The 16,259-nt window shown below is 44.2% G+C and overlaps 1 protein-coding gene across 9 annotated transcripts in view; it reads right to left on the bottom strand.

Annotated features, from left to right (window-relative positions):
- USP54 (ubiquitin specific peptidase 54) overlaps window positions 1–16,259 on the bottom strand; it is a 230,889-nt gene that overhangs the window by 14,145 nt on the left and 200,485 nt on the right. For all 9 annotated transcript variants that reach the window (XM_068258061.1, XM_068258062.1, XM_068258054.1 and 6 more), the window contains exons 18-20: window positions 13,853–14,042; window positions 10,847–12,255; window positions 2,523–2,641 (exon numbers count right to left, since the gene is read on the bottom strand). In XM_068258061.1, the coding sequence (XP_068114162.1) occupies window positions 2,523–2,641; window positions 10,847–12,255; window positions 13,853–14,042 (1,718 nt within the window). The remainder of the gene's footprint in view (window positions 1–2,522; window positions 2,642–10,846; window positions 12,256–13,852; window positions 14,043–16,259) is intronic.

Genomic DNA, 16,259 nt, shown 5'->3' with positions numbered 1-16,259 from the left:
ATTGTATCGAGGGCCGCAAATGGCCCGCGGGCCGCGAGTTTGTGACCCCTGGTTTAGATTGAGGACAGGAGTATAGTTAGTCCAGGGCTTCACCCTCCACCTAAATTTATCGGCACCATTTTTCAATGTATGCTGGAGAGAAGAAATGTAACCTGTAGACATCCTTCTTCACATCTAGGCAACTGGAAGTATCTGTTTAGGAGGAAACATCCCCCTGAAATCAATTATCTGGTTCTTTTCATAATCAAGTTATCCATTTATTAAAAGAATCAATTTTCTTAAAATAAAAAAAAAAAACGACAATATATTTGGGCACTCTTGATAGCATCAGTCAAAATTTGAATATGGAATTTTTATTTTTTGGATGATCAAAACCAGGAAGATCATGGGGAGTAAAGGGGGCTTGAGCAGGATCAGTTACTGCACACCCAGAGGCGGATCTGGAGGAGTGCACATAGGGCACCTGCTATAGGCGGCCCTTGTCACTCACTTCCAAGGGGGCGCATAATTGAAAACATCCCATTCCCTCCCAGCCAGATCTGAGCACCTCCTGGCTCCTTCCCATGGTGGTGTTTTAGCTGGCCGCCAGCGCCGTCCAGCACTAGGAGATGCTTGTTGCATCAGATTCACTTCTTTGCTGCTTAGTTGCCCGGGCAAAGTCAGCACTGCTCATATCCCCCTCCTGATTGGCTTAGTGGAGCCCTGCTGTTGCCACTGGGGCTGATGGGGGTGGGAGAGGAGAACAAGAGTCTGTGTAGCTGCAGCCGAGTGACACAGACAGGCAGGAGATGAGCACAGCTGTGGGAAAGTGTGTGTGAAGTTACCAGAGAAGAGAGAGGCAGCTCCCTAAAATATAGATAAGATTATTACGCTGAATACTTCATGTCCTCTCGCGGCTTCCAGCATGTGCTCTGCCCCCTCTCTCTCCTGTACTGTGCAGCATAATTGTGGTGTGATGTTCCTGCCAAACGGGGCTGGTGAAGATAGCCCTGGTGAGATTTCTCCCTTTCCACACAGTCTGCTCCTCCACATCCTTATCTCCCACCCTTCCTTCTCTCTCTCTTTTTTTTTTGCCCTCTCGTGTCCCCCCTGCCTTTCCCACTATTCTTACTGTCCTCCATTTCCCCAACTTGCTCTCCCTGCTTCTTAAAAAGGTACACATCACATTCCTATTGCTCCCCGCTGATTTTTGGAGATTCTTTCAGGAAATTGTTCCATCAGTGGCTGCATTTAGTTCCATTGCTCCCCCCCCCCCCCCCCCACATGCACACACCTTCTGCGGCACTTTACAGAGCACCTAGGCATGCCACTGAATGTCCTCAGAGGAGCTCACACTCTAATCCTACCGTAGTCATAGTCTAATGTCTTACCATATTATTATTATGTATTTATATAGCACTGAAGTCTTCTGCAGCACATTACAGACTACATAGTCATGTCACTGACTTTCCTCAGAGGAGCTCACAATCTAATCCTACCATAGTCATAGTCTAATGTCCAATCATATTATTATTATGCATTTACACAGCACTGAAATCTTCTGCAGCACATTACAGACTACATAGTCATGTCATTGACTGTCCTCAGAGGAGCTCACAATCTAATCCTACCATAGTCATGGTCTAATGTCCTACCATATTTTTATTATGTATTTATAGAGCTCTGACATCTTCTGCAGCACTGTACAGAGTACATATTCATGCCAATAACTGTCCTTAGATGAGCACTTTGCAAATGTGGGGTGCACATATAACTACCTTATACTGATATCTAGAAGCACGTGTCTTCTTAATTCTATTGTCTGTGGAACATATCTACTCAAATTATGTATATAGGGGACACTGCTACTTAATTATCTTGACGCACCTGGCTATTTAATTTCTTATCTTGAGGCACCTGGCTGCTTTTATTATGGGGGAATGAGACTCTTCTTGGGGGCAGGGCTGGGGGGCACAATTTAAGTGTTTGCCATTTACCCAGATACGCCACTGTGCACACCTTTGTATTGCTTTGCCCAGTACAGAGCGAGCAGCCGTGCCACATTCTACAGTATAGTATATTGGATTAGATTTCAGTTGAAATCTTGTCTACAGTCTACTGGTGCAAGCTAGTAGTCCAGGTGAACAATCAGTATTAAAAAGACATTGATCTTTTACTTGATCTACCAAAAATCTTTAAGCGTATCGCCAGCCTAGACTGTACAAGACTGAAAAATAGCAAGGCATTGTGACACTTTACATGGCCTGCACTGAATAGGTGGCCCATATGATTACCCTGAATTGGGCTGCTCATTACGCTACATGAAATTTAGTAAATGACTGCTGCTGAACGGTTTAACAACATTTGCCAACATAGTTTATGGGTGTGAATGCAAACCATATCACTCAAAATCAGTTATTTGTAAAGGACCTTGCATTTTAGAGTGTGAGATGAGATGAATTTTTAGCAGATTTATAGTAACAGTCTATTAAATCCTCAAGCACAAGACACCTTGACCCACCAATTCATCAATCTCCCTTTACCTTAGACACGGGTGAGCGTGCGGGTCCACAGAGACTCCGCTCTATCTCTGCTGTTGGAGTCCGTGACAGACCTCGGCCGGCAACATGTGGTATCTTTCTTGTACATATGTTGTCCAAAACTGAAAAGAAAATAAATGTAGACTAAAGATGAAAGAATGTATAATTAAAGAGGAACTTCAGCCTAAACAAACATACTGTCATTAAGTTACATTAGTTATGTTAATTAAAATACATAGGTAATATAATCTCTTACCCACCCGATTTTAAAAGAACAGGCAAATGTTTGATTTCATGGGGGCAGCCACCTTTTTGGTTGAAAGGAGGTGACGGAGAATGAGACACAGTTCCAACTGTCCTGTGTCTTGATCACCCTTCCCAGTTGCTAAGCAACGTGAACAACAACATAGGAAATCCCATCATGCTTTGCACAGCATCAGGGAAAAAAGCCTGGGCAGTTTTCTTTGATGGGTGGAGGTTAGCTAAAAATGCAGCTAAAAATGATGCTTTGGTAAGAAAAACAAACTTCTGATGCTGTGAAACTGTTAAAGAAACACCAAGCCTTTTCAGTTCTGCTTAATAAAATTGTAGTCCAGAGGTTCACTTTAATTGCAATTAGCAAAATGACAAGCCCATTCACCAATTTAGCTGTTTTTTTTTATTTCGTTTCACATCAAGACATTTGAGTATGATTTGCCTTCTTAAAACAAGGTATTTGCGATAATTCAGCTTTAAATGGAATGTCCAAGCAAAATAAAAAAAAGAAGTTTCACTTACCTGGGGCTTCTACCAGCCCCATGCAGTCATCCTGTGCCCTTGTAGTCACTCACTGCTGCTCCAGTCCCCCGCTGGCAGCTTGCCGACCTCAGAGGTCGGCGGGAAGCATTGCGTACATTTTTTTACGCATTCCCGCTAGTGCAGGAACATTAACACATACATTTTTACGCATTACTGGTTCAATGCGTAAAAATGTACGCATTGAACCAGTAACGCGTAAAAATGTATGTGTTCATGTTCCAGCACTAGCGGGAATGCGTAAAAATGTACGCAATGCGGCCCGCCTTGGCAAGCTGCCAGCGGGGAACTGGAGCAGCAGTGAGTGACTACAAGGGCACAGGATGGCTGCATGGGGCTGGTAGAAGCCCCAGGTAAGTGAAACTCATTTTTTTATTTTGCTTGAACCTTCCCTTTAATTCTTATCTGCACATTTTAATTGGTACGCTTGCTACTCGCTTGCAAAGTCTGCTGTACAATCGGTGACTGCAATCCTTATCTGCACGTTTTAATTGGTACGCTTGCTACTCCCTTGCAAAGTCTGCTGTACAATCGGTGACTGCAATCCTTATCTGCACGTTTTAATTGGTACGCTTGCTGCATACATTGCTACTAAGATTGTTTAATATAAATTTAAGTAGTTCAGCAGTGTTAGTAAATTCCCATATTACATTTGTGAATCCTTTGTGTTCCGGCCCAGTGAGCAGTAATTATTTATTGCAGCAGGCCTGGTTTTTGGTAGCCACTTCCATCCTCAGCTGAACTGTTTTCCCAATTTCTATTTGAGAATCACTTCCAATTCAGCCATGGCAGCTACCATACCTATTTAAGCGCTGGAGCTTGGTCACTCGTGGCCTAGGTCACTTATGCCATTTAATTCCGAAGTGCCATTTATTACAAAGTGCTTTACAGCTTACCAAGAATTGACCAAGGAATTCAAACAGGATTCAACAGCCACAGGACTCTGCTAGAAACAACTACTCTGCATCCACAACTGCCTCCAATGCTGTTGCTAAAAATGCCACTACTGGACATATGTTGCACGGCCATGTAGACTCTGCTTCTTTGCACAGGTTTGCTTGCACTAACTGCATACTCATTTAAACTGTTTAGTGGTTGGAAACTTCCTGGTTATAATCAGAGACCATTACCATGTTTACTGCACTTTTTCTTATGTTCTGCCTGTCTGCAAACATCTACAAGTTGCATTGCAATATGCATCCTCCCAGTGTACCACACTCCATATTCATTTCACCTGCTCTGCTTTCCTCACCTTACTCAGCTTCTCATGAACTGTTAGCTCTCCTGAAATCTCTCTCTCCCTCCAGCAGCTCAAAAACCTCACAAACATTTAAATCCCATTCACATTTGCTTACTCTCTCCCTCCTACTCTTACTTGCAGCTGGTGATATATCACCCAATCCTGGGCCACAGCCTGCTGCCCGACAAGCATCCCCCGCTGACCTGCTTCATACACTTCACAGCCCTCTGTCCACAAATAACCTCAACACCCATCCTCGCTCCAACCTTATTTCCATCCATCCCACCCACAAACACATGCTCCCCCTACCCTGCGGTCTCTGGAATGCCAGATCAGTCCGCAACAAACTTACAGCAGTCCACAACCTCTTCCTCTCCAAATCCCTCACCATCCTCGCACTCACTGAGACATGGCTCACCCCCTCTGACTCTGCCGCAGAGGCTCCCCTCTCTTACGGGGGGCTTCACCTCAGTCACACCCCCAGACCAGACAACAGGACCGGGGGAGGGGTGGGTCTGCTCCTCTCCCCATCCTGCACATTCCATTCCACTCCACCTACCTCTCTACAATTCACATCATTTGAGGCCCACACCATCCGCCTCTATCACCCCCTCCCTGCCATTGTTGCGGTCTTATACCACCCTCCGGGCTCCACCCCGTAATTTCTCGATGACCTTGCCTCCTGGCTCCCTCACATCCTCTCTTCTGACCTCCCCACCATCATCCTTGGGGATTTCAATATTCCCATCGATGAAGCCCAGAGCTCCGCTGTGACCCGGCTACTCACCATTGCCAACTCACTTGGTCTAGTACAACACGCAGGTCACACTCTCGACCTTATATTCACTAAATCCACCACCATTGCAGACCTTGACATCGCACCCTTTCCACCCTCAGACCATCACCTTCTCACCTTCAACCTCCTCACAGAAGGCACCTCCAAATTACCCACCCACCTGGTCGATGGCAGCGAGATCTACGCAAGCTCAACCCTAGTGTCCTTGCTGACCCCCTCTCCATGCCCTCTCCTCCACTCTCCCCACCCTAACCTGTCCTAATCTTGCTGCAGCTCAGTATCGCCAAACTCTCTCATCAGCCCTCGAGAAAGCTGCTCCACCAATATTTCGCCGCAACTGACCCCCTAACCCCCAGCCCTGGCGCACTACCCATACTCGCAACCTCCAAAGGAAAACACGCGCCACTGAACGGAAATGGAGAACAACTAGACTTAACCAGGATTTCCTACAGTACAAGACTAACTTGCTGCAGTTCCACACTGCCCTTGCTCATGCGAAGCAGGAATACTTTACCAAGCTCATCTGAGCACAAGCTTTCAACCCCCGGCGTCTTTTTGCCACTTTCAACTCCCTGCTTAAACTCACCCCCCACCCTTCGTTTCCTCCCTCTCTGCCACAGATTTAGCCACCCACTTCACCAACAAAAATGTCTCCATCCACCAGGAAATATTCAATCTCCAATCTTCACCTCCCACCCACTCCCAACCAGCTCCTCCTCCACCCTATCCTGCCCTCACATCCTTCCCTCCTACTACCACCGAGGAAGTCAACCACCTACTGCAGACTTCCCATACCACTACTTCCCCCCTTGACCCCATCCCTTCTGATTTACTCCAGCCTCACTTCACGGAATAGGCCCCAGTCCTCACTACCCTGTTCAACCTCTCCCTATCCTCAGGCACCTTCCTTTCAGACTTCAAGCAGGCCACTGTACTACCCCTGCTCAAGAAACCCTCCCTCGACCCCTCGCTATCCTCCAACTACCGTCCTATCTCCCTCCTCCCCTTTGCCTCAAAACTCCTTGAGCGTTTGGTTCACAAACGCCTGACCCAGTACCTCAATGCCAAATCACTGCTAGACCCACTCCAATCTGGATATCGGCCTGCCCACTCAACCGAAACTGCTCTCACCACAGTGGTCAACGACCTTGCCTTAGCTAAAGCTGAAGGTAAATACTCCATTCTCCTCCTTCTTGACCTGTCAGCAGCTTTTGACACAGTAGATCATCCCCTACTCCTCCAGTCCTTCGGCATTCACGATCTCGCCCTGTCCTGGCTTTCATCCTACCTCTCCAATCGCTCCTTCACGACCGCCTTCAATGAGTCCTCATCCACCCCCAACCACCTCTTGGTGGGAGTCCTTGGCCCCCTACTGTTCACCCTATACACATCTTCCATTGGCAAGGTTATCTCCTCCATGGGTTTTAACTATCATCTGTATGCAGATGCCACCCAGGTCTACCTCCACACCCCTGACATATCCACCACTACCATGGACAAGGTCTCCTCCAGCCATCTCCTCCTGGATGTCCGCTAGGTTCCTGAAACTAAATCTAGACAAAACAGAATGTATGATCTTCCCACCACGGCCATGCACGAACCTCCCAGATGTGCATGTCCCTGTTAACCACACTACCATTCGCCCTACCTTTCAAGCCCGCTGTCTGAGTGTCACCCTGGACTCCGCACTCTCCTTCACTTCCCACATCCAAAACCTCATAAAGTCCTGCAACTTCCACCTTCGTAACATCTGCCCTTTCCTGACCTCTGCCACCACCAAACTCCTCATCTATGCCCTCATAATTTTCCGCCTTGACTACTGCAATGCCCTGCTGTCTGGTCTCCCTATGACCCGAACAGCCCCACTGCAGTCTATCATGAATGCGGCAGCCAGAATTATCCACTGCTCCCATCGCTCCACCACGGCAGATCCCCTCCTAGAATCCCTCCACTGGCTTCCTATCCAGTCCAGAATCAGATTCAAGATACTGTGTCTGACCTACAAATCTGTCCACAAAACCTGTCCACCCTACATTTTCGATCTTACTCAGAAGTACACACCTAGCCGCTCACTCCGCTCTTCCAATGAACTTCGCCTAACCGCCCCCGCATCACCCAGTCCCATGCACGCCTCCAGGACTTCTCAAGAGCTGCTCCAACACTATGGAACTCCCTACCTCCACCCATTAGGGCAGCCCCCTCCAACATCTTCAAGAAAGCCCTCAAAACTCACCTTTTCACTCTGGCCTACTACCCCTCACAAGTCCTCTAAACCTACAGCTGAACTCTGGTCCCCTACTATTCGTGTCCTTACCTCTCCCTCTAGATTGTAAGCCTTTGGGCAGGGTCCTCCTCCTTTTGTGTCCTACCTGTTCTTGCACCTTCATTACTGTGAACCCATGCTATGCACCTGAGTGAACCTAACTTGCCTAATCTCCATGCTCCATCCAGTGACTGACTAAGGATTACCTGGTACTCATACTATGGTGTGTGATCTGGTTTTCTTGTATTCCCCTATTGCTGTATGTCACCCCTAAATATTGTCTGTAACTTAAATTAATGTTCAGCGCTGCGTAATATGTTGGCGCTTTATAAATTCAATAAATAATAATAATAATAATAAGTGAGAGGTTTCCCATGACGCATCACTCTTGAAAAGGAAATAAATATGGCAGCCTCCACATACCTCTCGCTAAAGTTGTCCTTTAAGACTTAAACCACTTCACTACTGAGGGTTTTTTCCCCTTCTGTACCAGAGCAATTTTTAGCTTTCAGTGCTCCTTCCATTCATTTGCCTATAACTTTATTACTACTTATATCACAACAAAACGATCTATATCTTGTTTTTTTCACCACCAATTAGGCTTTCTTTGGGTGGTACATTTGCAAAGAATTTTTCTATTCTTAACCTCCCTAGCGGTATTGACAGATATATATGTCAATACAAAACATGCTGTGAACAGTATTGACGTGCATACACGTCAATACTCTCCTGCACTGTATACTAGACCCTTGCTTGACACATTTTGGCAAGTTACTGGAAAAAAAAGGTTATGAAAATTAATTGGATCACTTTTTGCACAGAAATCCTGGGGAAATGCATTTTAAAATAATAAAAACAAGATTTTTTTTTTCTTAAAATTCATTATTTATCAGTTTTCGGCCATTATAGTTTAAAATAATACATGCTACTGTAATTAAAACCCACACATTTTATTTGTCCATTTGTCCCAGTTATTAAAATGTTTAAAATATTCCCCTAGTACAATGTATGGTGCCAATATTTTACGTGGCACCAAGGTGGTGTGGTAGTGGTGGTGGGGGGCAGATGGGACACAGAAGCATGTTCCCTGCCTCATGACATGCCTGTGTGTGTCCCCCACACCGCTCTCTGCCCCCCTCACCGCGATACATCCCCCAGAAATAAGCATTCCTGCAGGCTTTCCATTGGCTGCGCCCCCGAGGCCTCCCTGCACGCTGGGAGAGAATCTCGCTTTTCTTCCAGTGTTGTGACCATAAATAAAATCTTCTATGAACTCATCATACACCTAACGGAATACCTTGGGGTGTCTGCTTTCTAAAATGGGGTCCCTTGTGGGGTTCCTATACTGCCCTGGCATTTTAGGGGCCCTAAACCGTGAGGAGTAGTCTAGAAATCAAATGCCTTAAAATGACCTGTAAAATATTAAAGGTACTCATAGGACGTTGGGCCCCTTAGCACACCTAGCCTGCAAAAAAGTGTCACACATGTGGTATCGCCGTACTCAGGAGAAGTAGTATAATGTGTTTTGGGTTGTATTTTTACACATACCCATGCTGGGTGGGAGAAATATCTCTGTAAATGAAATTTTTTTGATTTTGTTGTCCAATTGTCCATTTACAGAGATATTTCTCCCACCCAGCATGGGTATGTGTAAAAATACACCCCAAAACCCATTACACTACTTCTCTTACTTTGGGTGCCTGCAAGGGGCAGATTAGGGTCTGATCTGATGGGTAGCAGTGACAGGTGGTGACAGGAGGTGATGGGGTGATTGATAGGTGATCAGGGTGTGATTAGAGGGGAGAATAGATGCAAGCAATGCACTGGTGAGGTGATCAGGGGGGGGGTCTGAGGGCGATCTGAGGGTGTGGGCGTGTAATTGGGTGCCCGCAAGGGGCAGGTTAGGGTCTGATCTGATGGGTGGCAGTGAAAGGTGGTGACAGGGGGTGATTGATGGGTGATTGACAGGTGATCAGTGGGTGATTACAGGGGAGAATATATGTATACAGTACACAGGGGGATCTGGGGAGGATATGAGGGTGGGGTGGGGGGGTGATCAGGAGCCCCCAGGGGGGGCAGTTTAGGACCTAATCCAAAATATAGCATTGACAGATAGTGACAGGGGGTGATTGATGGGTGATTGGGTGCAAACAGTGGTCTGAGGGGGTGATGGGGGGGGGGGGGTTCTGAGGGGTGCTGTGGGCGATCAGGGGGGCTGGGGGACAGGATCAGTGTGTGTGTGCTTTTACATACACAGCTGCCTCCCCCCCTGGTGGTCGCTCGATCACTGGGTGGTCGCTCGATCACTGGGACCACCAGGGGAGCAGACAGCCAGTATAATACACTTTGTTAGCTTAACAAAGTGTATTATACTATTAGTAACGGGGAGATCGAGTGTTTACAACCTGCCGGCGCTGCTAATTGGTCGGCGGGTTGACGGCACAGGTGGGCGGAGCCTAATAGAGGTGAATGCGTGCGATCCCTGGCCAATCAGTCCCCCAGATGCCGCCGCCGATCAGCGTTATGCAGTCCTGGGGGACCCACCTTAAAGTGGTTAAAAAAGTTCAGTCCGTAAGGTAACTACTCATGTATTTTTTTTATTTTTATACATATACTTTATTTAGGTAACTATGGGGGAGTGTTGGAGGTAAGGGGTTAATTTTAAATGTATGTGTGGGTCTTTTTATTAAAATAAAATGTATGTGTAATTTTACTATTTGGCCACAAGATATCCTTGTGAATTCTTTCCGGTTAGCGGACTCTCACTAAGCGAACAGGAAGTAATGGGTGGACGTGTTACTTTGGTAGTTACAATGAACGCAGGCATCTCATTGATGCTGCCGATGATTGACACGGGGACTTCGATTAATGAATGAGAACTGCGAGCGGCATGGGAGTGAACGGTGGCCATCCGCCGCAATAGACGAATATCTACGTCCCTGAGCAGGAACTGAAGTCCTGTGGGACATAGATATAGCATTGGTAACCACATAAGTGGTTAAACTTGATCACGGCTGTAACTTTCTGCCTGATGGGGTGCTTCATTTATTTAACCTCACCACCGCTTTAAAGAGATTAAAAAAATTGGATGGGTTTGAAATAGCCTTACTGTATTCTTAGATTTAAGATACTTAAGAACTATACATTATAAATAATTGTGAATTCTGATGGGTCTGCAGTGCGTGAACATGATGCAATATTGCATTAAATTAAAGGTGAGACAATCCACTCACATGGTTTCCCAAACGTCTGTCTTGAATTCTCAGATCTCCACTGCACATTCCTATTGCCTGGACAAGTCTGCAGGCTGTTGTTATACAAGGCATCCAGTTCAGAAATATCTTGCTTAAAATCCGGCTTCCACTCCTGCCGTAGATCAAGTGAGCTCTTCGATAAGCCGTACCTTATGGGATTGCGGTTGGGGGACAGACTTGGGTGAGCATGGTGTTCCACATTTGAGCCATCCACTTGGGCATTGTAATATCTGCTGACATTATCAACCCACTGGTTTGTAGGCAGAGAGGCAGGCAAATGAACAGTACTTCCAAATTTCACCTTCTTCTCTGCTTTGTAGTAACATTTCCCATGGTTACCAGCATCAGCCCTATCTTCTGGACGGAATTCATTGAGTGAACTGTTATTTTGATTGTTGAGGTGGAGCAGACTGGAACTGTTTACATTACAAGACCCATCATCTGAGTCTGGAGAAGTACTTGTTTGATCTGTGCTGACTGATTTATTTTCTTGACTTATCAAAGGTTGCGGCATGGATTCTGTATCAAGTCGATTCAGAGAATCTTGTATTTGTTTCCCAACTGAAGGTTTCTGCTCAAAACTGTCAATTCCTGTAAAATTAACACCAAAACTGCTCCTCTTTGGTGAACTCCCCTGCAGCCTTTGGAACTGTTGTGCCAAAGAGCGCACTAACCCTTTACTTTTTGGGACCTCCACTTTGTTAGACTCAGAAATATTCAACTCACATTGTTTATCTAACAAGGTATCCTGGTTGTTTGCGCTAGGCGACATGTTGGTAGGTTGAACAATAAGTCCTGTTGAACCAGCTGTAGACACTGAATTTGCCATGGAGGAACCAACTTTGTCTTCACTTACATTAATTTCTGTACTGACAGATTTGTGACAATAGGTAGGTGGGGTGCTTCTGTCTGGAGACTGAGCCTGTGTCCGACGTGCCCATGGAAATAGTAATGATGGTAAAGAACCAGATTTAATGCCACTGAGTTTCATCCTCCGTAGAGTAAGGAGACCATCTTTAACTTCATGCTCCTCGGCCACTTTACCGTTATCAGGACTTCCATTGTTACTCCTCTCTCCCTTTTGCTTTTTGTTGTGTAGATCTGGGCTAGAACCCTCTGTTCTTACTAGTTTATCAGCCGTAACTTGTGCGGAAGTTGAGGCACACTCTAGGGAATTTGGATCTGGAGGAGCGAGATAGGTTGAAAATGTCTTGCTACATGGGCAATGCTCAGAAAACGTGAAGCTGGAAGACTCAGCAGACGATGGAAGCAACTCATGGCTAGAAGCAAACGGGTGTGTTAATGGAGTAGATGCGAAGTCCTCCTCTGTGTTTGGCTCCGGCTTTATTTGTCGGTTCATTGGAATTTTGTCCGAGATAGCCTGGTCACTGTAATGATATGAATATGATATATTTTCACCAAAATAAGTACTCAAAGAAGAATACCAAAATACGAGAAAAAGATAATTTTGTAGTTCTCTCAAGTAAATGCCTTTGCTGTTCATATTCCACAAAAGGAAATCTGTTCAATACTGCATCTGTGAAATAAAATGATTTGACTGTAAAATGTAAGAAGACTGCTTACAGTCTCAAATGTTTCTAAAACTATAATCTTGTAGTGGTTGTTGTGTGAAAAAAATACACAACTGATACTTCAAGCATAGGCTTCAATATTCCTTTCTTTCTGAAACCAATGAAGAGAAAGTCCCACAAGATACCTTTTTCTCATAAATGGGTATGTTTTTTAAAACACATGGGACAAAAATGGTGGAATCTAATAGCACAATAAGCAGATACAAATTAGTTAAGCACTCACAATTTCCAACATAATACAAGAGACATTAATATGACCAAGCTGCAATAGCGTAAATAAAAAACACATGAACTACTATGACTGGAAAGCTGCTGGTTTCCGCTAGTTGTGATTGTTAAACCATAAAAACTGTGATTTCGTTTGCAGTCCTCTGAGGGCCCTTAACATTTGTGATGCTAATGCAAGGGTTATAATAAAGCCTAGAACCATACTATTATAATGTTTCCACCTTAATACTATTAAAAAGTCTAGAGCAAAAGATTTAGAAAGTTGACAACATTAAGACACTAATGGGAAATTATAAAATGTATTTCTGGCATTTGTGAAAAACAGAAAATTATAATTAATAAACAAGAAAAGCCATGGTTTCAGGAGTCTGAAGGAATGTTATTGCAAGCCTGGGCTTCACAACTTCCTGATCAATCCACTTGCCACTTGCCAGTAGTACAGGTGGGAGAGCTTGCGCATCTAGTATTTGTGTTGGGGCAGAGTGCACTACAGCTTTGCTCACCTGAAAAACATTATCTTCAAACTTTTGACTAAGTGGATTTCTCATGGAAATTTTAATGTGTAAGTTTTGGATGGAGTGGGGAAGGGTTCCAACCACTGTTTGTTGGTTATTACCTGTATCTCTACTGGAGAGGTTAACTCTCAATTCCTGCTACATCAGTGTTGACAGAAAGTGAATACATCTCTTCATCAGGTACCCTGAAAGCTGTAAAAACATGTTTTCCACAGCCTCTGGTCCCTTGGGATCATTTCAGCCCTCCTGAGATGAAAGCATTAGTTATGTATGGCTGAGGTCCTCCTGGATGCTTCTTTTAGCCTCTAAATGCTATCCCTGAAAACTATGGATGTTTTTGAAAGTTTTCACATAAAGCAGACACTCAAGCAATGCTTCTACATTCCTGGTTTCCAAAGAAAATGTCCCTTCATCTTCACTGCGGTGAGAGTGCGGTGACAGGACAATAAGCAGGTACAGACAAATTCTCCTGTCATTAATATATTTCAGAAATCCCTTAAAATGTGCCCATTTTATTATGCATTAATGTTTCTTAGTATTCAGCCTCATTTGGATATAGGTGTAGTTTTCCCTTAAATGGGTGTTAAACCATGCTAAAGAACAACAGATCACGTGATCATTCCTAGTTAAGGAAGTTTGTTTGCAGCTACCTTGTAGATTGATTTACTGCTCCCCCTTGCAGCGAGGGGTAAGCTGGTGGCAGCGGTTGAGGAATTGTCGGCAGCAGCATGCGGTCCTGGAGACTTCGTGCTTTTCGTAAACACATTTGCACCTTCTTATCTGCTAGGGCTCTGCAGTGTGTGCTAGATCTGGCATCATGCATGGCAAGTCTGAATTTAGCTAAAATGCAAAAGAAAAACATAGCAGAAACAAATGCACGCACACAAACCAAAATATAAAAAAGAAAAAACAGGATGCATAAAAAGAGCATAACATGGGAACATGCAGTACAGAGGAAAATAAGTAATGCTTCTTTTAGATCATCAAAAATGAACATTTATGTAAGCAATGCACCCTAAATATGTTAATGTATTTAACGCAATTGATATGAAAGAATTTTTCAATGCCTAGCCTTAGCAACAGGCACATAAATAATTGCATACCTTCCACTAAAGGACAAGAAAGCAAAGAAAAACACTGAGATAATGATCTGCTCAGATCTCCAAAAGTTCCCAAAATGTGAAGCCAGGCTGCACATTCAGTGATAGAGGTTTTTCTTTTCATACAATAAATATAAAGCTTTTCTTTTCTTTTTTTCAAATTGTAAACACAGTAGGAAAGAACATGAGAAGGCCATTATCTCACTGGGAGGTATGCAATCTGGAAAAAAAATCAAAATAAATGAAAGTGGTTTACACTGATCTCTGTAAAATAATCAGCATATTTGGGTGATTGATTTATGTATTTAAAAAAATTAAATAGTCTGTAACACACTAAATAGCAACATTTTTAAAGCTGCTTTTCAAACAACTTTGCCTTCAACAGTGTCACACCAGTAAAAAAAAAAGTTATCCATAACTGCTGTAAAGCTATCCAAATACTAGTACTAGTATCAACTCCTGACAACAAGCTCCATCATGGCTACAGCTAACTGTGTGGTATTCATTTTATGATGGTTGCCCGTGCAAAAGACGATTCAACAATCATAACGATGGATGAATATATGAACATGCTGGCTTGGCTTGCCCTAGTATCATTATTATTCTTATCTACAGGAGAAAAACATGAAGAGGTGCCAATGACCTCCTGCTGGGAAGAGAAATCCAATACAGCAAGTCACTGATCCTTGAGCAGGGTGTGCCTCCAAGTATGGGAAAGGTGTACACAGGCACGGGGATACCAGCCATTCTACTCACATACAGCTAGATAATATGGCAACCATCTAACCTCTGTGTGCAGCCTAATGGTTATTACAACCCTGTTAGGAAAGCTGTCCATCTCTTGCTCATCTACCGTGAAGCTGGCAGATGTGCCCTGCAATTGTACCAGTTGTCACCTGTGCATTCTTGAAATTGTGATTGGGTGCAGACCAGCCAGATCTTTTATTATTTGGTTATTCTATATGTTCATGTCTACCCATAAAATGGATAAAATATACACAGCAGAGGGAAATGGCAGCGCATACTAAACCAGGCCGCATCTGAATGACTACCAGCTTAGGTGTGCATAGCCTTTTATAGACAGACTGCACCCTTTACATTCAAAACAGATGTTACAACTTTACACTAATAGAGGATAGCTTCCAAAACAACTTGCATGCAAAAATATTCTGTACTACACCCTTCCACCACAGTGAGGTCCTCCTATTGGAAGGGAAATTAATGCGATACCATGTACTACACAGCTGTAGTACACAGGATTGCTGTAAGGCATGATCTAGCTTAAAAAAAAAGGTCAACCTCCCCGGGGTTACATTTCCCTGCAATATTTGTACCAAAAGTGATACATTTGTTTTAAGGGTTTCTTTATATTGTAAGCATTTTTGTGGACCGCATGCGTACACAATCAAAAAAGCACTATTTTATTATTATTATTTTTTTAGTGTTTAAGGTAAAGAAGTATTACACTGTAAAAAGAGACACCGACCCGCCTGCTCTCATGACCCCTGATAACAGCAAGAGCCAAAACTATTGAGGACGAGAGCAGGCAGTGTGATTGTACTGCACAGCACTGAGAGGGTTTTGAGTACAACATTGGGTGGGAAGCTAGAGCAACCGAGTGGGGTTCTAAGTGGGTTTGGACCCTCATCTTGTAAGTGACCCGTGTACATCTGCATTTGTTCTGCTTTTATAAAAATTAAAGCCTTTTAAGTGATACTACTGAGAGGATGCTCTTTTGTTTTGTCACCGGGAGTGCAAATATAGGTGGATATTGCCACTGATGCTGAGGACTCTGAGGCCTTTGCTTATGTGTCTGTATCGTTTGCTATGGGGATGAAGTAAAACGGTGGAAGTTTTTGCAACTCATATGGTGCCCGGACCTCCTTGTCTACTTTCTATATGGTTGCCTGCATTCCGGAGGCACAGTGACCTGTCCACCAACCCTCCTAGGGGTCTG

The sequence above is a fragment of the Hyperolius riggenbachi genome, chromosome 10, assembly GCF_040937935.1.
Source record: "Hyperolius riggenbachi isolate aHypRig1 chromosome 10, aHypRig1.pri, whole genome shotgun sequence".
Taxonomy (NCBI): domain Eukaryota; kingdom Metazoa; phylum Chordata; class Amphibia; order Anura; family Hyperoliidae; genus Hyperolius; species Hyperolius riggenbachi.
This window is presented reverse-complemented; position numbering and strand designations above follow the sequence as displayed.